Genomic DNA, 26948 nt, shown 5'->3' on the forward strand with positions numbered 1-26948 from the left:
TGCGGGTGGGCCAGGGCCAGGCGCCGATCAGCGTCTCGTGCTCCCCAGCATCAGCAGAGGCTGCCTCAGCTCCTTGACGCTGCGTGACGTCATGACGTCACGAGCGTCATGTTGGCATGGCAACGTGACGTCTGATGCTGCGCGGCCATGGCAGTTGGAGAAGGAGACAAATAATGGGCTCATATAGCGCGAGCAAGGAAAATTGCGTGCGTTGCTTGGGCGGCCATGAGGTCGCCACGGGGTCAAATCCAGTCGCCCGGGGCATGCGGGGGACCGGATTTGTCGAACACTGTATATATTGGTGTTTATTGTTTTCCAACAGCCTGTCTCCGTTTAGATCCATGTTTGCTACGTTCTGCCTGGTGGCAACAGTACCTGACAGATTTTGACATGCGTAGTAGAAAGCGCTATCTGGAGGAGGTCTGAGAGTGTTCTATACACAGGGCGCATGCGCGCTATTAGGTAGTGGTGACGCTGATACATTGCAGTTACTCGGGTTGCCGCGTCACTAAAGAAGTGACTATATGGTAATTTAGAGGAAGGGCAGGCAATTCCAAGATGGCGGTGCGTTCCAGGACTGGGCAGCGGTTCAAAGACAACACATACACGCGTTTTTCGCGTGCTCTGGGTGTTCCCACACTGGTGAGTGCAATTTTTATTGATTGGTTTGGGTATATATGGTGTTTCACTGGCACTCATTCACTGCACATCCCTGAGGAAGGTCGCATTCTGCTGACCGAAACGTTGGATGTAGTGCCATGTACTTCTTATATGAATACAGTTTTTTTTGTACTTACCTGGCTGTGTGCTGTCTCTGTTTCCCGGACCAACATCTGGTAAATATATATATATTGTGTGCGTACGTTAATGCGGGGTATGCCTGTATATAGTTAGCCAACTGATCATATGTAGAGCAAGTCTATAGCAAATGAAGCACTTGGTATAGATAATATCTTATAACCTGAGGACTATTAGGTGAGTACCAAGAATTAAATATAGAAGGAAAGGAGAAAAGGAAGGAACATATTTCAGTTAATCACCCCAGTAGCAGCAGTTATTTAGAGCCTGAGGTACCTGTGCTGATAGTACAGCGAGTGCTATAGTCTATGGGGAACTCATAACATTAGGTTATTATTCATACACACTTTTTTTTATCACAAAAATACAATTTTATAATATTTATCATTTAATTGCTCACCAGAGGTATCCAGGTGTATCACAAATATGTCCTTAGTTCCTTGATCTATAATAATTGGATGTTTCAGTTTCTGTGCCACATTCTATTGTCCCCTAAATAATCTATATGTAACTCCTTGAGAAGCAGCAGCAGCAGCAGCAGCAGCAGCAGCAGCAGCAGCAGCAGCAGCAGCAGCAGCGGGGGGGGATAACTTATTGTATCAAACAGACCCACAAAGTGTTAAACACATGATATGTGTGAGGATACAGCGCTCTATACGTGCTGCCCCCTGGCTGTGATCCTCTCTGCTGTGTGCTGCTGCTGGGGAAGGAGCTAATGACAGAGCAGCAGCAGCAGATGGACTACAACTCCCAGAAGCCCCTGCTGCTGACACAGGGAGACAGGACAGGACAGCCAATGAGGGGACAGGAGAGCAAAGCTTGAGGTGAGTGAGGCAGGGAGGGGAAGAGAGAGGAGCATGAGGAGAGAGCAGCCCTGTGTGTGAGAGCTGCTGCTGCTCCCTGATCCCCAGGCCCTGCTGCTGAGGGGTATAACTCAGGGGGTGTGACTAGGTAACAGGCTCCCCCCCGAGTGGCAGCACTGGGAGCGGAGCAGCAGTCTGCCAGACTAAAGGAGATGTGAGTAACCAGAGAGGGATCTTCATTACAGGCCAGGGGGGGACCCAAGTGTGTGTGCCACAGAGACAGCTGCTGCAGTATAACGCTGAGTATAAGGGCTGCAGCGTGTGTGCCACAGAGACAGGCTGCTGCAGTATAACGCTGAGTATAAGGGCTGCAGCGCGTGTGCCACAGAGACAGGCTGCTGCAGTATAACGCTGAGTATAAGGGCTGCAGCGTGTGTGCCACAGAGACAGGCTGCTGCAGTATAACGCTGAGTATAAGGGCTGCAGCGTGTGTGCCACAGAGACAGGCTGCTGCAGTATAACGCTGAGTATAAGGGCTGCAGCGTGTGTGCCACAGAGACAGGCTGCTGCAGTATAACGCTGAGTATAAGGGCTGCAGCGCGTGTGCCACAGAGACAGGCTGCTGCAGTATAACGCTGAGTATAAGAGCTGCAGCGCGTGTGCCACAGAGACAGGCTGCTGCAGTATAACGCTGAGTATAAGGGCTGCAGCGTGTGTGCCACAGAGACAGGCTGCTGCAGTATAACGCTGAGTATAAGGGCTGCAGCGTGTGTGCCACAGAGACAGGCTGCTGCAGTATAACGCTGAGTATAAGGGCTGCAGCGTGTGTGCCACAGAGACAGGCTGCTGCAGTATAACGCTGAGTATAAGGGCTGCAGCGTGTGTGCCACAGAGACAGGCTGCTGCAGTATAACGCTGAGTATAAGGGCTGCAGCGTGTGTGCCACAGAGACAGGCTGCTGCAGTATAACGCTGAGTATAAGGGCTGCAGCGTGTGTGCCACAGAGACAGGCTGCTGCAGTATAACGCTGAGTATAAGGGCTGCAGCGTGTGTGCCACAGAGACAGGCTGCTGCAGTATAACGCTGAGTATAAGGGCTGCAGCGTGTGTGCCACAGAGACAGGCTGCTGCAGTATAACGCCGAGTATAAGGGCTGCAGCGTGTGTGCCACAGAGACAGGCTGCTGCAGTATAACGCTGAGTATAAGAGCTGCAGCGTGTGTGCCACAGAGACAGGCTGCTGCAGTATAACGCTGAGTATAAGAGCTGCAGCGTGTGTGCCACAGAGACAGGCTGCTGCAGTATACCGCTGAGTATAAGAGCTGCAGCGCGTGTGCCACAGAGACGGGCTGCTGCAGTATAACGCTGAGTATAAGGGCTGCAGCGTGTGTGCCACAGAGACAGGCTGCTGCAGTATAACGCTGAGTATAAGAGCTGCAGCGTGTGTGCCACAGAGACAGGCTGCTGCAGTATAACGCTGAGTATAAGGGCCGCAGCGTGTGCCACAGAGACAGGCTGCTGCAGTATACCGCTGAGTATAAGAGCTGCAGCGTGTGTGCCACAGAGACAGGCTGCTGCAGTATAACGCTGAGTATAAGAGCTGCAGCGTGTGTGCCACAGAGACAGGCTGCTGCAGTATAACGCTGAGTATAAGGGCCGCAGCGTGTGCCACAGAGACAGGCTGCTGCAGTATAACGCTGAGTATAAGAGCTGCAGCGTGTGTGCCACAGAGACAGGCTGCTGCAGTATAACGCTGAGTATAAGGGCTGCAGCGCGTGTGCCACAGAGACAGGCTGCTGCAGTATAACGCTGAGTATAAGAGCTGCAGCGCGTGTGCCACAGAGACAGGCTGCTGCAGTATAACGCTGAGTATAAGGGCTGCAGCGTGTGTGCCACAGAGACAGGCTGCTGCAGTATAACGCTAAGTATAAGAGCTGCGGCGTGTGTGCCACAGAGACAGGCTGCTGCAGTATAACGCTAAGTATAAGAGCTGCCGCGTGTGTGCCACAGAGACAGGCTGCTGCAGTATAACGCTGAGTATAAGAGCTGCGGCGTGTGTGCCACAGAGACAGGCTGCTGCAGTATAACGCTGAGTATAAGGGCTGCAGCGTGTGTGGCACAGAGACAGCCTGCTGCAGTATAACGCTGAGTATAAGGGCTGCAGCGTGTGTGGCACAGAGACAGGCTGCTGCAGTATAACGCTGAGTATAAGGGCTGCAGCGTGTGTGCCACAGAGACAGGCTGCTGCAGTGTAACGCTGAGTATAAGGGCTGCAGCGCGTGTGCCACAGAGACAGGCTGCTGCAGTATAACGCTGAGTATAAGGGCTGCAGCGCGTGTGCCACAGAGACAGGCTGCTGCAGTATAACGCTGAGTATAAGAGCTGCAGCGCGTGTGCCACAGAGACAGGCTGCTGCAGTATAACGCTGAGTATAAGGGCTGCAGCGTGTGTGCCACAGAGACAGGCTGCTGCAGTATAACGCTGAGTATAAGGGCTGCAGCGTGTGTGCCACAGAGACAGGCTGCTGCAGTATAACGCTGAGTATAAGGGCTGCAGCGTGTGTGCCACAGAGACAGGCTGCTGCAGTATAACGCTGAGTATAAGGGCTGCAGCGTGTGTGCCACAGAGACAGGCTGCTGCAGTATAACGCTGAGTATAAGGGCTGCAGCGTGTGTGCCACAGAGACAGGCTGCTGCAGTATAACGCTGAGTATAAGGGCTGCAGCGTGTGTGCCACAGAGACAGGCTGCTGCAGTATAACGCTGAGTATAAGGGCTGCAGCGTGTGTGCCACAGAGACAGGCTGCTGCAGTATAACGCTGAGTATAAGGGCTGCAGCGTGTGTGCCACAGAGACAGGCTGCTGCAGTATAACGCCGAGTATAAGGGCTGCAGCGTGTGTGCCACAGAGACAGGCTGCTGCAGTATAACGCTGAGTATAAGAGCTGCAGCGTGTGTGCCACAGAGACAGGCTGCTGCAGTATAACGCTGAGTATAAGAGCTGCAGCGTGTGTGCCACAGAGACAGGCTGCTGCAGTATACCGCTGAGTATAAGAGCTGCAGCGCGTGTGCCACAGAGACGGGCTGCTGCAGTATAACGCTGAGTATAAGGGCTGCAGCGTGTGTGCCACAGAGACAGGCTGCTGCAGTATAACGCTGAGTATAAGAGCTGCAGCGTGTGTGCCACAGAGACAGGCTGCTGCAGTATAACGCTGAGTATAAGGGCCGCAGCGTGTGCCACAGAGACAGGCTGCTGCAGTATACCGCTGAGTATAAGAGCTGCAGCGTGTGTGCCACAGAGACAGGCTGCTGCAGTATAACGCTGAGTATAAGAGCTGCAGCGTGTGTGCCACAGAGACAGGCTGCTGCAGTATAACGCTGAGTATAAGGGCCGCAGCGTGTGCCACAGAGACAGGCTGCTGCAGTATAACGCTGAGTATAAGAGCTGCAGCGTGTGTGCCACAGAGACAGGCTGCTGCAGTATAACGCTGAGTATAAGGGCTGCAGCGCGTGTGCCACAGAGACAGGCTGCTGCAGTATAACGCTGAGTATAAGAGCTGCAGCGCGTGTGCCACAGAGACAGGCTGCTGCAGTATAACGCTGAGTATAAGGGCTGCAGCGTGTGTGCCACAGAGACAGGCTGCTGCAGTATAACGCTAAGTATAAGAGCTGCGGCGTGTGTGCCACAGAGACAGGCTGCTGCAGTATAACGCTAAGTATAAGAGCTGCCGCGTGTGTGCCACAGAGACAGGCTGCTGCAGTATAACGCTGAGTATAAGAGCTGCGGCGTGTGTGCCACAGAGACAGGCTGCTGCAGTATAACGCTGAGTATAAGGGCTGCAGCGTGTGTGGCACAGAGACAGCCTGCTGCAGTATAACGCTGAGTATAAGGGCTGCAGCGTGTGTGGCACAGAGACAGGCTGCTGCAGTATAACGCTGAGTATAAGGGCTGCAGCGTGTGTGCCACAGAGACAGGCTGCTGCAGTGTAACGCTGAGTATAAGGGCTGCAGCGCGTGTGCCACAGAGAAAGGCTGCTGCAGTGTAACGCTGAGTATAAGGGCTGCAGCGTGTGTGCCACAGAGACAGGCTGCTGCAGTGTAACGCTGAGTATAAGGGCTGCAGCGTGTGTGCCACAGAGACAGGCTGCTGCAGTGTAACGCTGAGTATAAGGGCTGCAGCGTGTGCGCCACAGAGACAGGCTGCTGCAGTATAACGCTGAGTATAAGCAGCCTTATAACGCTGAGTATAAGGGCTGCAGTGTGTGTGCCACAGAGACAGGCTGCTGCAGTATAACGCTGAGTATAAGAGTTGGGCGTGTGTGCCACAGAGACAGGCTGCTGCAGTATAACGCTGAGTATAAGGGCTGCAGCGTGTGTGCCACAGAGACAGGCTGCTGCAGTATAACGCTGAGTATAAGGGCTGCAGCTTGTGTGCCACAGAGACAGGCTGCTGCAGTATAACGCTGAGTATAAGAGCTGCAGCGTGTGTGCCACAGAGACAGGCTGCTACAGTATAACGCTGAGTATAAGGGCGGCAGCGTGTGTGCCACAGAGACAGGCTGCTGCAGTATAATGCTGAGTATAAGAGTTGGGCGTGTGTGCCACAGAGACAGGCTGCTGCAGTATAACGCTGAGTATAAGAGTTGGGCGTGTGTGCCACAGAGACAGGCTGCTGCAGTATAACGCTGAGTATAAGAGCTGCAGCGTGTGTGCCACAGAGACAGGCTGCTGCAGTATAACGCTGAGTATAAGGGCTGCAGCGTGTGCGCCACAGACAGGCTGCTGCAGTATAACGCTGAGTATAAGAGTTGGGCGTGTGTGCCACAGAGACAGGCTGCTGCAGTATAACGCTGAGTATAAGAGCTGCTTCGTGTGCGCCACAGAGACAGGCTGCTGCAGTATAACGCTGAGTATAAGGGCTGCAGCGTGTGTGCCACAGAGACAGGCTGCTGCAGTATAACGCTGAGTATAAGGGCTGCAGCGTGTGCGCCACAGAGACAGCCTGCTGCAGTATAACGCTGAGTATAAGGGCTGCAGCGTGTGTGGCACAGAGACAGGCTGCTGCAGTATAACGCTGAGTATAAGGGCTGCAGTGTGTGTGCCACAGAGACAGGCTGCTGCAGTATAACGCTGAGTATAAGAGTTGGGCGTGTGTGCCACAGAGACAGGCTGCTGCAGTTTAACGCGGAGTATAAGAGTTGGGCGTGTGTGCCACAGAGACAGGCTGCTGCAGTATAACGCTGAGTATAAGAGCTGCAGCGTGTGTGCCACAGAGACAGGCTGCTGCAGTATAACGCTGAGTATAAGGGCTGCAGCGTGTGTGCCACAGAGACAGGCTGCTGCAGTATAACGCTGAGTATAAGAGTTGGGCGTGTGTGCCACAGAGACGGGCTGCTGCAGTATAACGCTGAGTATAAGGGCTGCAGCGTGTGCGCCACAGAGACAGGCTGCTGCAGTATAACGCTGAGTATAAGGGCTGCAGCGTGTGTGCCACAGAGACAGGCTGCTGCAGTATAACGCTGAGTATAAGAGCTGCAGCGCGTGTGCCACAGAGACAGGCTGCTGCAGTATAACGCTGAGTATAAGGGCTGCAGCGTGTGTGCCACAGAGACAGGCTGCTGCAGTGTAACGCTGAGTATAAGGGCTGCAGCGCGTGTGCCACAGAGAAAGGCTGCTGCAGTGTAACGCTGAGTATAAGGGCTGCAGCGTGTGTGCCACAGAGACAGGCTGCTGCAGTGTAACGCTGAGTATAAGGGCTGCAGCGTGTGTGCCACAGAGACAGGCTGCTGCAGTGTAACGCTGAGTATAAGGGCTGCAGCGTGTGCGCCACAGAGACAGGCTGCTGCAGTATAACGCTGAGTATAAGAGCCGCAGCGTGTGTGCCACAGAGACAGGCTGCTGCAGTATAACGCTGAGTATAAGGGCTGCAGCGTGTGTGCCACAGAGACCGGCTGCTGCAGTATAACGCTGAGTATAAGGGCTGCAGCTTGTGTGCCACAGAGACAGGCTGCTGCAGTATAACGCTGAGTATAAGAGCTGCAGCGTGTGTGCCACAGAGACAGGCTGCTACAGTATAACGCTGAGTATAAGGGCGGCAGCGTGTGTGCCACAGAGACAGGCTGCTGCAGTATAACGCTGAGTATAAGGGCTGCAGCGTGTGCCACAGAGACAGGCTGCTGCAGTATAACGCTGAGTATAAGAGTTGGGCGTGTGTGCCACAGAGACAGGCTGCTGCAGTATAACGCTGAGTATAAGAGTTGGGCGTGTGTGCCACAGAGACAGGCTGCTGCAGTATAACGCTGAGTATAAGAGCTGCAGCGTGTGTGCCACAGAGACAGGCTGCTGCAGTATAACGCTGAGTATAAGGGCTGCAGCGTGTGCGCCACAGACAGGCTGCTGCAGTATAACGCTGAGTATAAGAGTTGGGCGTGTGTGCCACAGAGACAGGCTGCTGCAGTATAACGCTGAGTATAAGAGCTGCTTCGTGTGCGCCACAGAGACAGGCTGCTGCAGTATAACGCTGAGTATAAGGGCTGCAGCGTGTGTGCCACAGAGACAGGCTGCTGCAGTATAACGCTGAGTATAAGGGCTGCAGCGTGTGTGGCACAGAGACAGGCTGCTGCAGTATAACGCTGAGTATAAGGGCTGCAGTGTGTGTGCCACAGAGACAGGCTGCTGCAGTATAACGCTGAGTATAAGAGTTGGGCGTGTGTGCCACAGAGACAGGCTGCTGCAGTTTAACGCTGAGTATAAGAGTTGGGCGTGTGTGCCACAGAGACAGGCTGCTGCAGTATAACGCTGAGTATAAGAGCTGCAGCGTGTGTGCCACAGAGACAGGCTGCTGCAGTATAACGCTGAGTATAAGGGCTGCAGCGTGTGCGCCACAGAGACAGGCTGCTGCAGTATAACGCTGAGTATAAGGGCTGCAGCGTGTGTGCCACAGAGACAGGCTGCTGCAGTATAACGCTGAGTATAAGAGTTGGGCGTGTGTGCCACAGAGACGGGCTGCTGCAGTATAACGCTGAGTATAAGGGCTGCAGCGTGTGCGCCACAGAGACAGGCTGCTGCAGTATAACGCTGAGTATAAGGGCTGCAGCGTGTGTGCCACAGAGACAGGCTGCTGCAGTATAACGCTGAGTATAAGAGCTGCAGCGCGTGTGCCACAGAGACAGGCTGCTGCAGTATAACGCTGAGTATAAGGGCTGCAGCGTGTGTGCCACAGAGACAGGCTGCTGCAGTGTAACGCTGAGTATAAGGGCTGCAGCGCGTGTGCCACAGAGAAAGGCTGCTGCAGTGTAACGCTGAGTATAAGGGCTGCAGCGTGTGTGCCACAGAGACAGGCTGCTGCAGTGTAACGCTGAGTATAAGGGCTGCAGCGTGTGTGCCACAGAGACAGGCTGCTGCAGTGTAACGCTGAGTATAAGGGCTGCAGCGTGTGCGCCACAGAGACAGGCTGCTGCAGTATAACGCTGAGTATAAGAGCCGCAGCGTGTGTGCCACAGAGACAGGCTGCTGCAGTATAACGCTGAGTATAAGGGCTGCAGCGTGTGTGCCACAGAGACCGGCTGCTGCAGTATAACGCTGAGTATAAGGGCTGCAGCTTGTGTGCCACAGAGACAGGCTGCTGCAGTATAACGCTGAGTATAAGAGCTGCAGCGTGTGTGCCACAGAGACAGGCTGCTACAGTATAACGCTGAGTATAAGGGCGGCAGCGTGTGTGCCACAGAGACAGGCTGCTGCAGTATAACGCTGAGTATAAGGGCTGCAGCGTGTGCCACAGAGACAGGCTGCTGCAGTATAACGCTGATTATAAGAGCTGCAGCGTGTGCCACAGAGACAGGCTGCTGCAGTATAACGCTGATTATAAGGGCTGCAGCGTGTGCCACAGAGACAGGCTGCTGCAGTATAACGCTGAGTATAAGGGCTGCAGCGTGTGTGCCACAGAGACAGGCTGCTGCAGTATAACGCTGAGTATAAGGGCTGCAGCGTGTGCCACAGAGACAGGCTGCTGCAGTATAACGCTGAGTATAAGGGCTGCAGCGTGTGTGCCACAGAGACAGGCTGCTGCAGTATAACGCTGAGTATAAGAGCTGCAGCGTGTGTGCCACAGAGACAGGCTGCTGCAGTATAACGCTGATTATAAGAGCTGCAGCGTGTGCCACAGAGACAGGCTGCTGCAGTAGAACGCTGAGTATAAGGGCTGCAGCGTGTGCCACAGAGACAGGCTGCTGCAGTATAACGCTGAGTATAAGGGCTGCAGCGTGTGTGCCACAGAGACAGGCTGCTGCAGTATAACGCTGAGTATAAGAGCTGCAGCGTGTGTGCCACAGAGACAGGCTGCTGCAGTATAACGCTGATTATAAGAGCTGCAGCGTGTGCCACAGAGACAGGCTGCTGCAGTAGAACGCTGATTATAAGAGCTGCAGCGTGTGCCACAGAGACATGCTGCTGTGTAGCGCTGTGCACGCGCCCCCCCCCCCCCCCCTCTGCTACAGGAGCAGTACAGAAAAAAAATGTCTTTAAACTAACTTCCATACCAACTTTCATACCAACTTTCATACAGACAATAGACAATATCAGGCACCTAAGATGGATGCTGACTTAAAATGGCGGCTTAGATCCCAGTGCTGTTTATGTCAGACCTCCCCCCCCCTCCTTGCATCATATTCTCACTTTGTGAGGGTTATTACCAGTATTGTGAGTGTATGTATATGGGCCTCGCACAGAGGCATATATATATAGCTGTGTATATATATACACAGTGTGTATATATAGCTGGGGGTATAGGGGTTATTACCAGTATTGTGACTGTATGTATATGGGCCTCGCACAGAGGGGCACAGGGTGTATATATAGCTGGGGATATAGGGGTTGGATATAAATACTGTTTTGGTTATTCATAGCCGGGGGTCGGGTCCTATTGTCTGACCTTTGACCACGTGCTCCGCGTATAACGGGGAGGAGCGCCCAGGCACCCGCCTCTGCAGTAGGGGTTAATCTGAGGTAAATAACAGAGTGGTTACATATAGATTTATAGATGGGTTTATATATTATTTATTGTATTGTCCTTTATATGAGCCTCTGATGGTGAGGGGGAGCCTCTGGCACTGGAGGGGTTACTCCTCCTGGTATCACAGGGACTGGGAGATAATGGGGGTTATTTTACATTGGGAATTAACATTAGGAATCAGTGAGGATAAGATTGGGAAAGTTATTAAATAGAGTTAGAAAGTAATTAGATTGAGGGAGTATTGGTTGGAGTTTAACTCCTTCATTACCACAGGGGCCAGCATCATGTGTGTGTTATGGGCTATAGATTCTCTGTGTGAGGCTGACCCGTTTGCCCGGGGACAGTCCTGGTCTGACAGTATGTTCTGATGTCCCAAATATCTGCGATTGCTTATTCTCAGACGCACGGCTTGACCATTAACCTTGTTCACGGATGAAGTTCTGACCCCCCCCCCCCTCCCTCCCTCTCTCTCCTCCCAAGACAAAGCTTAAATGCCCTCATCTCACGCCCTAAAAAATTAACCGTTTGCCTGGGGACAGTCCTGGTCTGACAGTATGTCCTGACGTCCCAAATATCTGCTGCATTCTCCAATGTCCTAGTTTTAAAGAATGTGTCTGGGACACTGGGGGGGGGGGGAGAAATGGAGGGTCTGGGACACTGGGGGGGGGGGGGAGAAATGGAGGGTCTGTGCAGAGCTGGAGATGTAGAAGTGAGACACTGAGCTTTCTTCCTTCCCCCAATCTGCAGTGCAGAACGACAGCTGAGGGAGAGCAGGGTGATCCCAGGCATAGAGGTGGGTGCTGTGTCTGGGTCTCTCTGTATGCACCGCCTGGTACATCTCACCCCCCCCCCCCCTCTGCTGGTACATCTTCCCCCACTCCCCTCCCCCCCTCCTGCTGGTACAGTTATCAATTCTTCTATAGCTGGAGTGGGGATGGGGGAAATATTGTATAATCCCTTTCTTTGGGATGGAGTTCTCGCCATATGTCTACTAGATGGTACTCTTTCAGACCCTTGAGTTGGGTAGCTGGAATCTCTTTTCTGTTGTCCCTGCTTTGGCCTGATCTATCTAATTTTGGTTTCAAAGCTGTATTGAGATCGCCTGCCAATATAACATAACCCTTTGTCATACCGTTCAGAACGGTAAAGAACAATGCAAAGAAAGCAGGGTCCTGTGTCACAGTAGCTTTGTGTCAGGGTTATAATACACACCAGGTTACAATAATAACCTCTCTTATCTCTGGGTTGAATCGAATGAGACGTGCGGTATAATAAAGAAATGTTATTCCCACAAGATGGTGGACACACAGAATATACAAATAACAGAAAAGATATCACTTACGTGGGGAAGGGGCCAAGATGAAACAATCCGCAGACTGGCAATTCATCAAACAGGAAACAATTCATGATACAACAGGAACCAATACGAACAACAACTGGAATAGAGCTTACACTCTCTTTTATGGAGTTCTGCTCCTATTCCCTACGATTGGGTTGCCGTGATTGGATCACAATCCCTGGACCCAATGAATCAGTGACACCTCACGTGGGAATCAGTAATGTACCTGCCCACAGGTATGTTGACCCATGCGCACATCAGTCCAGCCAGAGAGCTGCCCCCAGTGCCCCCCCCTCACCACCTGGTGCCTAGAAGTCTAGCATCTGGGCCGGGGCCTCCCTGGCTGGTGGTGTGAAATACAGCACTTCACTCAAGTACCCATGCCCTGCGTTTCTCCGCCCTAGAATACTTAATCAAGGGCAGTGAGCCTTTCATCCATGGGTTTCCCTCAGACATCCTGATGCCCCCTGACCATTAACATTTCTTTTGGGCCAGTGGCTTTCGCGGGCTTTGAGATATCAGGGATACAGAGTAACATTTTAATAACATACATATATTAAAATAATCCATTCTGTGGGTCTGGCGGGCTGAAATTTGCTAGGTCCTCATGTCGGAGGACACTCGCCATAGTGGCCAAATATCAGCCTTCCACGACCCCCAGAACCGGAGATAATAAAAACAAGTTAAAACATTCCATTAACTTTGATGTAGGATTCTCTGCCCAGGCTAAAAGAAATCACTGCCTTTCACTCGTACCATTAGATTCAATGGGCTCCGCCGCCATAGGCTTTCAATGGAGCTACTCCGCCATTAGAATCAAGGGAGACTCCACCGCTAAAGGCTAGGAGAAATCTCGGCAGCTCATTCCTTCATTGGGATCACTAGGGCCGGCGCCGCCATAGGGATTGAATGGGGCGACCATCACGGCTAGCGCGACCCCTTCATGCGTCCCCTGAGGGTCGGACCTTACATGGTTCGTGAGAGGAAGTCACCTGGAGTCTGGGACAAAAAGAACTGGCGCCTTCGGGGCCGGAGTTATGCAGTGTAACACCTTTTGAATTTGACTGTGAGCTTCTTCCCTCGGTCATTAAGTGATTGTAGCTCTTCCTTTGAAGTGGTTTTGGCATCCGCCCAGCTCTGCTACAATGTATCATTTCATCCTTCGAGAGCGCACTCTTAAGAATTTGCCATAGGAACGCATGGCGCCATTGACTTACAATGGCTGAACTCCGCTCAGGCATTCCTATCGGCAAATTCCGCCATAGACTATAATGCGGAGCTCCGCCATTGACTTCAATGGAGAAACTCCGCTCATCCTCTCGGGCGCCCTCTGCTGGCCAGTCGTGATATAGGGCCAAAACTGTCTCAATCTCCATTCACTCGGGGACAAAGGGTAATAGACATATACACCGTTAACCCTTGCCCTCCCAACCTGTTCCCAGTGTAACCTGCGTGGTGCAGCACTCTAAATGTGGGAACACGATAAACCAGGGGGATATATTTGGGTTGTGAAGCAGGGGAACATGTGTATTACAGGTACATTTCTGGTTAACCCCTCACTTCCCAGACGGCTGAAAGGGGTGCCTAATGGGGGTGACCCCTTTATTACTGGCTTGTCACCCCTCTACCGTCGCATCCTGTTCACATGGGGCTATCGTTGGGTGCTGTCCTTGAATTGTTTCCACCAAAATCAAAAACCTACCATCCCTATCCCTCCTAACCTGTTCGATTTATAAAGGGGCGTCTATTGTGGAACAGCACTGCCACTCCTCTCTTTTTGCAGTTGGCGGACAATAAATACGTTTGCCTGAACTGCTTATCAAAGTATTTGGGGAAGCTTGTTTTTACTGAAGTGTGTTTCTTGAAGTAGGATGTCATACGCATTTTTCCTCTTACCTGCCATTGTAATTCGTCTTTCACCGGTGCAGTTCAGACTCTTTCCGTTATGAGCAATGATATTTACCCCCATTTAAAGTGTAATGATCCAACTCTCAGCTCTCTCCAACCCAAGGGTCTTTATCGGCCACATAGTTAGGCACCATGTCACCTAGAACGTGGCACATGTGAACAACCGGGGCAGCCTGTGACTGTAAGGGGTAGCCAGGCTTTATAATAAAGGTTAAGCCCACTTGGTTGCCCCTGAACTGTGTTTTGGGGGTCCTAAAGTGTCAGCTCTTGGACCCGTGTATTGTGCATGCATTACTGTGACTGTGGGCAAATTATGCAACAAAGATTTTTCTGTGTTTCGCCTTTCCTGGGGTGCTAGGACCGGGAGATTTCTAGGCTGAGAGTTTCAGGGTAGGTTTGACGGAGAAACTTCTTTCAGATTGCGTCTATTTAGCGGGGTTCCAAAGTTACTGGATACCCCAAAAATGTGCCCAGCATTCAGGTTAGATTCCCGGCTACATTGAAGCGCAGTGCTCCTGTCAGAACCCTACCATGAAAAGCGTTATTGCGACTCACCACTAGGTCCTGCTTCAGCACAGACCAGAAAAGGTAAAAGGAGGCACAGGGAGGAAAAGGGTTCCTGAAACAGTCAAGGGGTACCTAATATAACAGTAGGGGCTGCCCAGTTCCTTCCCAGGTCACATTAACTCTGGTATAGGGGTTCAGGGATGCTACAGTCATTTATAAAACTGAGAGGGCTTTATTAAGATAAGGTTGAGCAGGTTTTTATTAAAATAAGGTTGAGTGTCAGAGATATGGCTAGTGGGAGAAAAAACTCCCACACCAAATAGACTTAGCACATTTTAATAAAGAAAAGTATATTTTATTAAGCAGCCGTTTTTGAAAACTTTATCCATGAAACGTAAGGCAGAGTCGATGATCTCCTGACCACCTGGGGTTTTGGTGCCGGTAAATCTAATCCTGGATCCCTAGATTAAAGTGACACTAGTTGCCAGAGGTGGGAAAGCTATTCAGGCGAAATGGCTACATCAAGTACCCGCATCCTGGACTGAGCGGGCCATCCTGGCCAGTTGTCACTTTTGCTAGATTTAGAGGCACTGAGCCTGCGGGGGGTTTTGAACAGTGAGTGGGCAAGATGGCTGTGCACATGCTCACTCACTGTTCTGAAGCCATAGGGGCCAGTTTCATAAACCTGGCAAAGGTGTGTGTGTGTGTGTGTGTGTGTGTGTGTGTGTGTGTGTGTGTGTGTGTGTGTGTGTGTGTGTGTGTGTGTGTGTGTGTGTGTGTGTGTTTAGAGATTAAATTCCCACACCACGGGTTGGAGGACAAGCTGTGGGACTGCCTGTCCTAAAGTGTATGACAGCTAGTCGCCATCCCAGAAGTCTCTCTGTTCTCTCTTTTGTATTCCATGTGTTCCTATGTGGTTGTACTGTATGTGTTCCCAAGTGATTCCAGAAGTCCAATTTGCCATAAGGGCAAGATTGGGTCGGACCGGACCCAGAGACGCCTTGCGGAGATTGCAAGGAAAAAGACTGCATGACTTTTTAAACCGGAATATTTTCTAAGTCCCCACTTCAGCACTGGACTGTTTTAAAGACTTTAGTTCAACTAGGAAAGTCCGTTTGTCAATCCCAGATACACTTACTGGGTATCATCTTCTGCCTATTGTAATTCAATATGCGTTTGCCTGTTTCTACGGAATAAATTACAATTTATTTTACTTATTAGCTTTGCTCAGTGATATGATCCCGGTTTTAAATGTGTAAATACCTGGTCCCCCGTGACACAGCCCCACTCCTCCTCCTCCGCCCCCGTCACATTTGTAAAAGCTTATAACAATGTAGAACAACAATTCATATAATAATTACAACAACCAATACAATACATCTAGTATACTGCTGCGGCCCCTCCTATCCTCCAACTTACCCGGAAAAATGCGGGTATGTTTTCCGGCTCTCACGGGCCTTCTCCGCGCGGCCCGAAATCAGCTGGTAGCGCTAATAGCGCTAGACAATGAAAGCGCTTAGCGCTAAACAATAGAAATGCCTGCAGGCGCCCAAAACGGCCCGCATCAGCCTGTGATTTGCCCGCGATTTTTAAAATCGCGGGGAAAAGGCCGCAGGAGAATAAAGGCGCCGCCACTGTATCTTGACAGAAATCTTTTGGAGATGTGGTATTATCACTGGCATGACCTTTTATCTTACGCCTGGTTACGGTGTTTACTAACCCAAGTGTGTGTTCTCCTTCCTTTAGATTAATCAGAAGTGGAGCCTTTATTACTCTTAACAACTTGTTATCTTCATATTTTGCAGTGTATCCGTGTGACCCATCAGTAGAATGAACCATGAACAGGGCCTGTGCCTCTTATTTTACTGTGTGGCCTTACTAACCCTTGTCCCTATCTCCCTTGTAGCAACCACTAAATATCTAGCAGCCCACTTCATTAATCTTGGTAACCTCCTCCACCCTGAGCCCACTAGCTCTCTGAAGTCTGCCAGTGATTTCATCCAGTCCCCTCACTTAGCTGGGATAGTTTCAGAATTTGCATACTAAGTGCCGCCCAGAAAACAGAAAGAGCGAGATGAGAAACAGATTATTGCAACCCCTTTTGTATATACTCTTTTCCTCAGCAAGTCTGTTTGACACTAGAGGGTCATACATGGAGTGAGGCCTTCTCATCACTGAACCCAACTAACTGGTGTGCCCCATGTTCTTATATCTTTGGGATTTTAGCTTCCAGCAGGCAAAGTGGGGTTAATACATCAGCGGTGGGACCCATTCAGGGGTAAACCTTTTTATATGCGGCAGAGTTCTATGTTTAGTTGAGTCTCTCAGCCCGCTCAGGGCCCACAACTTTCCCTATCAGCCCTTGCCAATAGTGTCCAACCCTTTGTGGCTTTGTACTCGCCACCTCAGGCCGGGCTCGGATCGCCTCTTTCGTGATAACCCCTCCAGCTTCCAATCTCTTCAGTGACACCCGCATCAAATCCCCGCTGTCTCCCCGGCACAGCCCCCCCTCCACCTTACATCAGCACCCGCCCCCTCCTTCCAGAGATTCAGTGTTCCTCTGGCCTTCCCGCTGCTTCCGCAGCAGGGTATTCTGCTGCTTGCTGTATCATCTTCCGGGCTACACCGCCGTCCGCACTTTCTCTCCGCTTCAGACCGTCAACCTCTCTGTGAAGAGATCCAGATTTGTCTTTCTTTTGGGAACTGATTCCCCCTGGGCTGCAACAATAAGGTGTAATGTCACTTTAAACTTCTAACTGTGGAGTTAGCCAACATGGGAGATATCCCTTTTAAGTGCTTACTTGGTTGCAATTGTTTTCAATTGGCTTCTCTGTCTTTCCTCCCACGTGCAGAGATCTTCATTTCCTTCAAGCTGTGTCGGGAGCAGACTCCTCTTCAGAGGCACGGTGAGTGAGATCTGTTTTTAGTCCAAATGTCTCCAGAAAGGTGTCCCCTTCATCCAGATATTTCATGGAGAAAGCTTTACCACCTTTTATAAACAATAATCTAAACGGTAAAATCCACCTGTATCGAACACCTTTATCACGTAGGATTTTTGTTACAGGCTGCAACCTTCTCTTTAATGTAACGGGATAGATCCTGAACAATCTGAATTTTAATCCCTTCAAATTTGACAGATGAGGTGTTTCTTGTTATTTGGCAGATAGCATCTTTCACCTTAAAGTAATGGAATGGCATTATAATGTGTCTGGGGGGGATCCCCAGGTTGGGGCCTAGTGCGTAGGGCTCTGTGGCAGCGGTCTAGCTGAAGTTCTGCCTATGTTTTGTCAGGCAGCATGCTAGTCAGCCATTTTGTAATAAACTCTTCTTCATCTGTAATGGCCTCCGGGACCCCCCTAACCCTGCTGTTATTTCTCCAGTCCCTGTTCTCTCAGTCTTCCTGTCGGTCAGCCAGATCCGACACCAGGGATTTTAGGTGAGGTGGTTTTCTCTGTTTTGTGCAGGGCTTTTATTGTGGCATCTAGCCTTCTCTGCAATTCGGCCATCTCGGACTGAAAGAGGGACTTAATGTCACTAAAGAATTCCTTAAGGTCACTTCTAGTGACGAAGTCTCTGTCTCTCTGATCTCCGATCCTCCAACGTTTCCCTCTGAGTCGGAACCTCCGCATGAGGCTGGGGCCGCGAGTCCTCCGGCTTGCGCCCGATCAGCACCCTGGAATTAATCTGTGAGAGCCGGAGAAGTTCTCCTTGTCTTAAACAGGGTAGATATCCTGAGCTTATCCGACGTCTGTATTTAGCTCCATTTAGCGATTTGGTTGTGATTTAGCGCTGTTTTTATTACTTCCAAGTGCCTGGGAATGTGGAGCTCACAGATCAAGCTTCCATTCCCTCAGCAGTCACCCATGCGCCAACGGCATTTAAAAAAAAATGGCAATGCCATGTGGTTTTTATTTGCTGCATGTTTTGCAGGTTGAAGGCTGGAAATGATCTTTTCTGGCGCTGAGGTGAGGTGTAGAAGAATGTACTTGCAATCTCTTCTGTTGAACTGTGACCTCAGGAAAAGGAGAGAAAAAAAGACAAAACATGCAGGGAACCTGCAATGGTGTATTACCCAAGGGATGACAGAATTATGCAATGAAGGAGCAATTTATTATATTAAAATGACAAGGTTAAAATAACCATGGATGACAATTGATAAACTTACATATAAAATGCAAATTAAATTAATTGGATGATGGACACGTGCCTCAGCACTATCCACACTCTTGCACTTCGTTGCTTGGTCCAACAATTCTTTTCTTTGCTCCGTCTGGTCTAAAATTGAAAACCTACTCACCAGAAGTGAATAGGAAATAAGCACTTGGTTTTATGGTCTTTGCCGTTGATATCGCCGTTCGCCTGGTGCTGTGTTGGTCTCTGCTGCCGGGGATCCGATTCAGTGCTCCTGCATGCCTTGCTTCCTGGGATACACACGATCCGCACGGCGCGATGACGTCACCAGTATTGATCCTCAGCTACGGTGGCTCAACGGTGCCAAAAAACCTTCCAACGCATTTCGAAAGTACAAATGATGCCTCTCTTCGTCAGGGATAAGTGCTGCTTGTATCTGCTCCATTAAATACCCCAGTTCATGATTTAAAGCGCTTTGTGATTGGCGCGAATTGTTAATAGAGTAATATAACCCATCTGCCTTCTACCTATTATCTTATGGAGGCACAGATATATTAATATTAATGAATCATTACATAATTTCTAGACATATGAATACAGGAACATCTCTGTGTTCTGACAAGACCTATATATATAGGGTACACTGACCGTTATTTACAATTAATGACTAGATATGCATGTATCATTTATGCTGACCCCTATTTTAACCCATCTGATTTAATTGGATTTATAAATGGTTTTGGGTGATCTCAGAGATGTTTATGTATAGCAATTCGGAAGCATAATTTCAATAACAGTCAGTAAATCTCTACACATTGTTGGTTGTTTTGCAAGTTGCCCATTGACTGACAGTGACGGACCATGCCTAAAGGGCATTGGTGTGGCACTGTGCCAATCAATGGGTAGAGGGTGGGGGTAGTTGCCCTCGTGAGGGTGATTAGGCCACCCAGGTAGGTAGTGGGGCAGGGGGTTAACCCCTTAATTATTATAGTGGTTTATAACCAGTATGGTGATAAAGGTTTAGTGGCCATTATTTTGTTTGTTGTTACAGTATGTTGCTGCCCATGGAGGACGGGGAGGAAGACGAGGATGGCCTTCATCTTGGCAGGGGTAAGTGCAAGTTTTATTTACTTTATCCTGGCTGGCTATGTTTTATTTTTAATGGGCAAATGCACTATTATCCATATCTGGATAATAGTAATTTTGACAACACTATATAAAGAAAAAGTAAACCCAGTTATGGTCACTCTGTACCCAAGTGGATGTATAATGACGTATTTAAAATAACTTTATTGATTGAATAATTAAAATAAATGTGGTATAAACAACGACGCTAAGCTTGAATCCTCTACATTCAATGGTGAATGTTAGGATTTTTAAATTCAATGGGGTAGTTGTTTTTTTTTTTTTTATAAATATTCAACTACCTCCCAGGTGCAATGACGAAAAAAGAAAAAGTAATAAATACAAGTTATATATGTATGACAGTTATTTCACTGTGAGAGCTGCTACAAATAAGTTTCAGGTCTTGGGTGACCACAACCAAATCATTAGGGGCCATTGTATGTTCATGGGCCACAATTTTAAACCCTGGGTGTAGAAAACATTTTGTTAATTAAGTATTGGTAAAGTAAATTCTTGTTCTGGATTTGTAATTTGTTTTTCAGTAATTTGATTTACAGATTTGAAATGTTGAATTTGAAGTGTTACACAGTAGATGAGGTTGAAAAAAGACGTACGTCCATCAAGTTCAACCTATGCTAAATTTGGACAACAGATACTTTATCCTATATCTATACTTATTGATCCAGAGGAAGGCAAACGAAAACCCCATTAAGGGTAAAAATAAATTCCATCCTGATTCAAAGAATTGGCAATCGGATTAATCTCTGGATCAACATCCTTCCCATGTATACTTATTTGGTATATCCCTGTATACCTTTCCATTCTAAAAAGATGTCCAACCTTTTTTTGAACAAATCTATTGTATCTGTCATCAGTCTCCATGGGTAATGAATTCCACATTGTAACTGCCCTTACTGTAAAGAACCCTTTCCTTTGTTGCTGGTGAAATCTCCTTTCCTCCAACCTTAAGTAATGGCCCGAGTCCTTAGTACTGCCCGTGGGAGGAATAGTTTTTTTTAAAAGCTCCTTGTATTGTCCCCGAATATATTTGTATATAGTTATCATATCTATTACCTTACACAATTTAGTATCATCAGCAAAGATTGAGACTTTGCTCTCGATGCCAACCTCAAGGTCATTAATTATGTATGTATGTATGTCTTTATTTGTATAGCGCCATTAATGTACATAGCACTTCACAGCAGTAATAGTTACAATCTTATAAATAATCTATCTATATATTTCTCAAAGCGTTGTATGCGTGTCTGGTTGTCCTGTCCCTAGCGGCAATCACATTGGACCTTTGGCCCGTCACGGCCGGACGGGGGTGGGAGGGAGCGGCCGGACGGGTGAGGGAGGGAGCGGCCGGACGGGTGAGGGAGGGAGCGGCCGGACGGGTGAGGGAGGGAGCGGCCGGACGGGTGAGGGAGGGAGCGGCCGGACGGGTGAGGGAGGGAGCGGCCGGACGGGTGAGGGAGGGAGCGGCCGGCCGGGCGAGGGAGGGAGCGGCCGGGCGAGGGAGCGGCCGGGCGAGGGAGGGAGCGGCCGGGCGAGGGAGGGAGGGAGCGGCCGGACGGGCGAGGGAGGGAGCGGCTGGGCGAGGGAGCGGCCGGGCGGGCGAGGGAGGGAGCGGCCGGGCGGGCGAGGGAGGGAGCGGCCGAGTGGGGGAGCGGCCAGACGGACGGGTGAGGGAGCGGCCGGACGGGTGAGGGACCGGACTGACGGGTGAGTGAGGGAGCGGCCGGACGGACGGGTGAGTGAGGGAGCGGCCGGACGGACGGGTGAGTGAGGGAGCGGACGGGTGAGTGAGGGAGCGGCCGGACGGACGGGTGAGGGGGCGGCCCACAACAGACGGAAGATTTCGGGGGGGGAGGACAGATGGAAGGTTTGGGATTAGCCCTCAGTTTATTAAAACCTGCTTTTCTAAAGTCTAAGGTCTTTGTTGAACCCAAGTAATCTGTTTTTGATAATTTATTTCAAATGAGACCATGTTATGATCACTGTTACCCAAATGTTCCAGGACTTGAATATTTGTTATTACTTCTACATTGTTTGATATGACCAAATCCAGTATTGCCCCTCTCCTGGTTGGTTCCTCGATAATTTGGGTCATATTGTCTTTAAGCACCCCCAAAAACCTGTTTCCTTTTGTTGTAATGCTAATCTGATTGCCCCAGTCTGTCTGGAAAATTAAAATCACCCATTATGCAAACATGACCCAGTTTTGATGCCTTCTCCATTTGCAAAAGTATTTTAGCTTCCTCAATCTCACAGATATCTGGTGGTTTATAGCATATCCCTACAATCATTTTCTTTATATTTTTACCTCCATTGGTAATTTATATCCACAAGGTCTCTACATTTTCATCATTCCCTTCGTTAACATCTTCCCTTATTATAGGCTTTAGATCCGGATTAACATATAAACATACTCCACCTCCTCCTCTTTTTGCTCGATCCTTCCGAAAAAGGCAATAGCCCTCTAAAATTAATGCCCAATCAAGATTTTCATCCCACCATGTTTCAGTAATGCCTATGATATCATACTGCTCCCTTGCAGCTATTAATTCAAGCTCCCCCATTTTATCTGTCAGGCTTCTTGCATTAGCAAGAATGCATTTCAATTTTTTTTTCAGCCTGTACTATTATCTGCTTTTTCCTTTCTGCGCCAACTGGGTTTAGTCTTTAGAAGTTTTCTAGTATTATCTCTATGTACTATTGGTGTCTCACTGCTTGTCAAACTCGCACTTGCCCATATTCTACCTCCAAAACCCCTTGTTTCCTCTTCTACAGACATACCCCGGTTTAAGGACACTCACTTTAAGTACACTCGCGAGTAAGTACATATCGCCCAATAGGCAAACGGCAGCTCACGCATGCGCCTGTCAGCACGTCCTGAACAGCAATACCGTCTCCCTGCCTGTCCTGAAGCTTGCGCAAGCGGGTAGACTATAGAGCCTGTTACAAATGCGATATTTACATCTCTTATGCACGTATATGACGATTGCAGTACAGTACATGCATCGATAAGTGGGGGAAAGGTAGTGCTTCACTTTAAGTACATTTTCGCTTTACATACATGCTCCGGTCCCATTGCGTACGTTAATGTGGGGTATGCCTGTATTGTATTTAGTTCGTTTTCTGTTTCATTTCTCTTCCCCCTCCATCCTAGTTTAAACTCTCCTCCAACCTTTTTAACATTCTCACCCCTAGCACAGAAGATCCCTCTTCATTGAGGTGCAATCCGTCCCTAGAATATAAATGGCACCTCTCAGAAAAGGAGTCCCAGTGATCTTAAAACCGAAAATCCTCCTTCCTACACCACTTTCTTAGTCATACATTAACCTCCCTAATCTCTTACTTTCCCTGTGGTAGCGCATCGCACTGGTAGTTCAGAAAATACTACCTTGGAGGTCCTTGCCTTAAGCTTTTGGCCTAGATCCCTGTAATCATTTTTTAGGACCCTCCATCTTTCTCTAACTTTGTCATTGGTGCCAACGTGTACCAAGACCGCCGGGTCAATCCCAGCCCCCCCAACAATCTGTCTACCCGATCCGCAATGTGCCGAACCCGAGCACCCGGGAGACAACAAACTGTTCGGTTCATGCGGTCCTGGCAACAGATTGCCCTATCTACCTTCCTAGTAATGGAGTCCCCTACCACCACAATCTTTCTTTGTATCTGAGCATCCTGAGTCCCCACTGTGCTGGAGGAACTATTCCCCTGGCTGCTAGAGGAATTAGTCTCCCCCAGCCTTGCCATTTCTGCCCTGACATTCACAATATCTTCACTCAATATGGCAAATCTATTGGGATGGGTCAACTCAGAAATGACATGCCTCTCCCTATTGCCCCTGCTTCCCCTTCTAACTGTTACCCAGCAACCTGCCTGCTTCTCACTAACAGCAACCAAGCTACCTACCTGTTCCTCACTAATAGCGCCACCATCTGCACCACTAGCAAGGGCCTAAACCCTTTCAAGATTTCCAATGTCCCTCAATATTGCAAGTTGCCTCTTCAGATCAGCAATCTCTGACTCTAAAGAGACCACCAGCTCACACTTCACAGTGGTATGCTCCTTGGAACAGCTGCTCCAAGTGCACATACATATGGAAAGATGTGCATTGAGAGGCATTTTCAATCCTGCTCATTCTAGCAACTGACGTTTATAAGTATTAACAATAAACTGTTCTCAAATATACTCTACCTTGTTCAAACTGCTTCTGGATCTAACTGTACACTTCAAACAACCAGCACTTAATTCACCCACACAGATCAGTATTTGCAAGCTCAGAATTCGATAGAAGCCTCTGTTTAAATAAGGGCACCCTCCAGGTGTGTTAGGTTAGCAATTAACTAACCACACCCACTGCAGGTGTGTTAGGTTAGCAATTAACTAACCACTCCCACTCTGCCTGTCTTTTTTTTTTTTGTTTACTTCTATTAGAGAACGGCCTGAATGAGGAACAGAACTTGAGCTCTGATGCATCCAGAAGCCGGCTGACTCCTCGCAGCCCAGAAGTTGCAAAAAACAATGATTCCTGCCACATTTTGGACATGTACAAGGAACAAGTGCCACATGGTTGTGACTTTACAGACCTTGTACAGCACACAGCACAGACTGACTCTAAATTTGGGTCCAGCAAAAGGTTTGAGAGAGATTTAAGAAGAAGCCGTGGTGCTCAGCCTTTTTCTTGTTGTGAGTGTGGCAAAAGCTTCTCACTGGACAGGGACCTGCTCACACACCTTTGTGTCCCCACTAGAGAGCAAACCTTTACATGTACAGATGGTGGGAGCAGTTTCTCACTGAAGGGGAAACTTCTTTCACAACAGGTGATTCAGACAGCAGTGAATCCTTTTACTTGTACAGTGTGTGGGAAACAGTTAAGTGCCAAGAGGAGCCTATTCAATCATCAGAGGATTCATACAGGGGAGAAACCATTCACATGTACAGAGTGTGGGAAAAAATTCACAATTCAGAGCAGTCTCTTCATACACCAGAGAATTCATGCAGGAGAGAAACTATTCACATGTACAGAGTGTGGGAAACAATTCAGTATTGAGAACAACCTCCTCAGACACCAGAGAATTCATACAGGGGTGAAACCATTCACATGTACAGAGTGTAGTAAAAGCTTTTCTCGGAAGGAGGGCCTCCTCCAACATGAGTTGATTCATACAGGGGAGAAACCATTCACATGTACAGAGTGTGGGGAAAAATTCCGTAAAAAGAGCCGTCTCCTCGGGCACCAGAGGATTCATACAGGAGAGAAACTATTCACATGTACAGAGTGTGGGAAACAATGCAATACGAAGAGCAGACTCCTCGTGCACCAGAGGATTCATACAGGGGAGAAACCATTTACATGTACTGAGTGTAGTAAAAGCTTTTCTCACAAGGAGGGCCTCCTCCAACATGAGTTGATTCATACAGGGGCGAAACCATTCACATGTACAGAGTGTGGGAAACAATTCAGTAGGAAGAACAGACTCCTCGTGCACCAGAGGATTCATACAGGGGAGAAACCATTCACATGTACAGAGTGTAGTAAAAGCTTTTCTGGGAAGATGGAGCTCCTCATCCATGAGCGGATTCATACAGGGGAGAAACCATTCACATGTACAGAGTGTGGGAAACAATTCAGTATTAAGAGCAACCTCCTCAGACACAAGATGATTCATACAGGAGAAAAACCATGCACATGTTCAGAATGTGGGAAACAATTCAGTATTAAGACCAACCTCCTCAGGCACCAGATGATTCATACAAGGGAGAAACCATTCACATGTTCAGAATGTGGGAAACAATTCAGTATTAAGAACAGCCTCCTCAGCCACCAGATGATTCATACAAGGGAGAAACCATTCACATGTTCAGAATGTGGGAAACAATTCAGTATGAAGAACAACCTCCTCAGGCACCAGATGATTCATACAGGGGAGAAACCATTCACATGTTCAGAGTGTGGGAAACAATTCATAGCTAAAAGCAGTCTCCGCATACACCAGATGAGCCATACAGGGGAGAAATCATTCATATGTGCAGTGTGTGGGAAACAATTCATAGCTAAGGGCAGTCTCCGCATACACCAGATGAGCCATACAGGGGAGAAACCATTCACATGTGCAGTGTGTGGGAAAAGCTTTTCTCAAAAGGGCCACCTCCTCTCACACGACAAGATTCATACACGGGAGGAACAATTTCCATGTACATAGTGTGGGGAAAGCTTTTTCACACAGGATCAGCCGCCTTACACACTGGGATTCATACATGAGGTAAAACATTTGATTGTTCAGAGTAGTTTGGGCAATATACCGGTAGCATACAGTAGTATTACTGCAGTAATAAAAAAATGGCTGGTTACTCAATACTTACCATTATTTCTTTCCATCGCATCCTATCAGCAGCTGCAGGGTGGGGGTGGGGACTGTGTCAGAGAGAGGACTGAGTGTGGGTCTGGTAGAGAGAGCGGGAGCAGAACTGGAAGCTCCATGACTTTCACATGCTGCAGCTATAAGGAATCCTCCTGTTGGTAATCTCACCCCTCCCTATTAACCACTTCCCTCTGCCATGCCTCTTACCCCTTCCACCATGACTCAAATCTTCCTCTCCTCCCCAGCATTTCGTTCATCTCTCACCCATGCCTCTTGACCCCCTCCTTCCCCATGCCCATTAATCCACACCTCTCTATGCCCCATTAATGGGTACAGGAGAAGAGGGTAATTGTAAATGGGGAAGAAAAGGGACCTTAGTGTGGGTGTAGTTTAATGTCAAATTATTTTCATTCAAAAATGTTTAATTCTTCAAATTAAAATATACTAAAATGTATTTGCTTTTTTACAAGGTTAGAATGAAATGCATTTGTATAAGAAATATGGTTTGCAATAAATTACCTTGAACATTTTGACGACTTTTTTGCTTTTTTGTTTTCTATTGGGTGTTAATATCTTGATGAATATTGTTATCACAATAAATTACTTAATATTGTTATTGTGGGAAGTTTTTTTTTTTTGTTATTGTCCAACCCTTGCTCAGAGTGTTGGAAATAATTCAGTACACAGTGTGACCTCCTGACACACTAGAGAATTAACACAGGGGAGAAATCATATGCTTGGTCAGAAAGATTTCAGTAATATGGGAGACTTCCTGTCACACCTGTTAGGACCAGTAGGTCAGGCCAGAATCTGCACTTGTGTTAAGCCATCCATTTTGTCTGTTCATAACCAGTTAAGATTCTGTAGTCGGTCTTTTGCTGAGATAATTTCTAATGTATTCAGCTTCTGCCAAAATACATTTCCTCCTAGCTCAGGATTTTGCTCAGATACTTTTTGT

At 48.7% G+C, this 26948-nt stretch overlaps 1 protein-coding gene and 1 long non-coding RNA gene across 2 annotated transcripts in view; both read left to right on the top strand.

Annotated features, from left to right (window-relative positions):
* Window positions 1–26523, top strand: part of LOC142488385 (uncharacterized) — an 86472-nt gene extending 59949 nt beyond the window's left edge. The window contains exon 5 of the mRNA XM_075588855.1: window positions 24063–26523. Coding sequence (XP_075444970.1) covers window positions 24063–25831 — 1769 coding nt within the window. The 3' untranslated portion in view covers window positions 25832–26523. The remainder of the gene's footprint in view (window positions 1–24062) is intronic.
* LOC142488421 (uncharacterized) lies at window positions 1628–20911 on the top strand. Its single transcript, XR_012799409.1, has 4 exons — window positions 1628–1815; window positions 17213–17266; window positions 19543–19601; window positions 20159–20911. It is a non-coding gene; the product is annotated as an uncharacterized LOC142488421 (long non-coding RNA).
* Window positions 26524–26948: the final 425 nt, after the last annotated feature.

This window comes from Ascaphus truei, chromosome 2 (genome assembly GCF_040206685.1).
Source record: "Ascaphus truei isolate aAscTru1 chromosome 2, aAscTru1.hap1, whole genome shotgun sequence".
In the NCBI taxonomy this organism is placed as follows: Eukaryota; Metazoa; Chordata; class Amphibia; order Anura; family Ascaphidae; genus Ascaphus; species Ascaphus truei.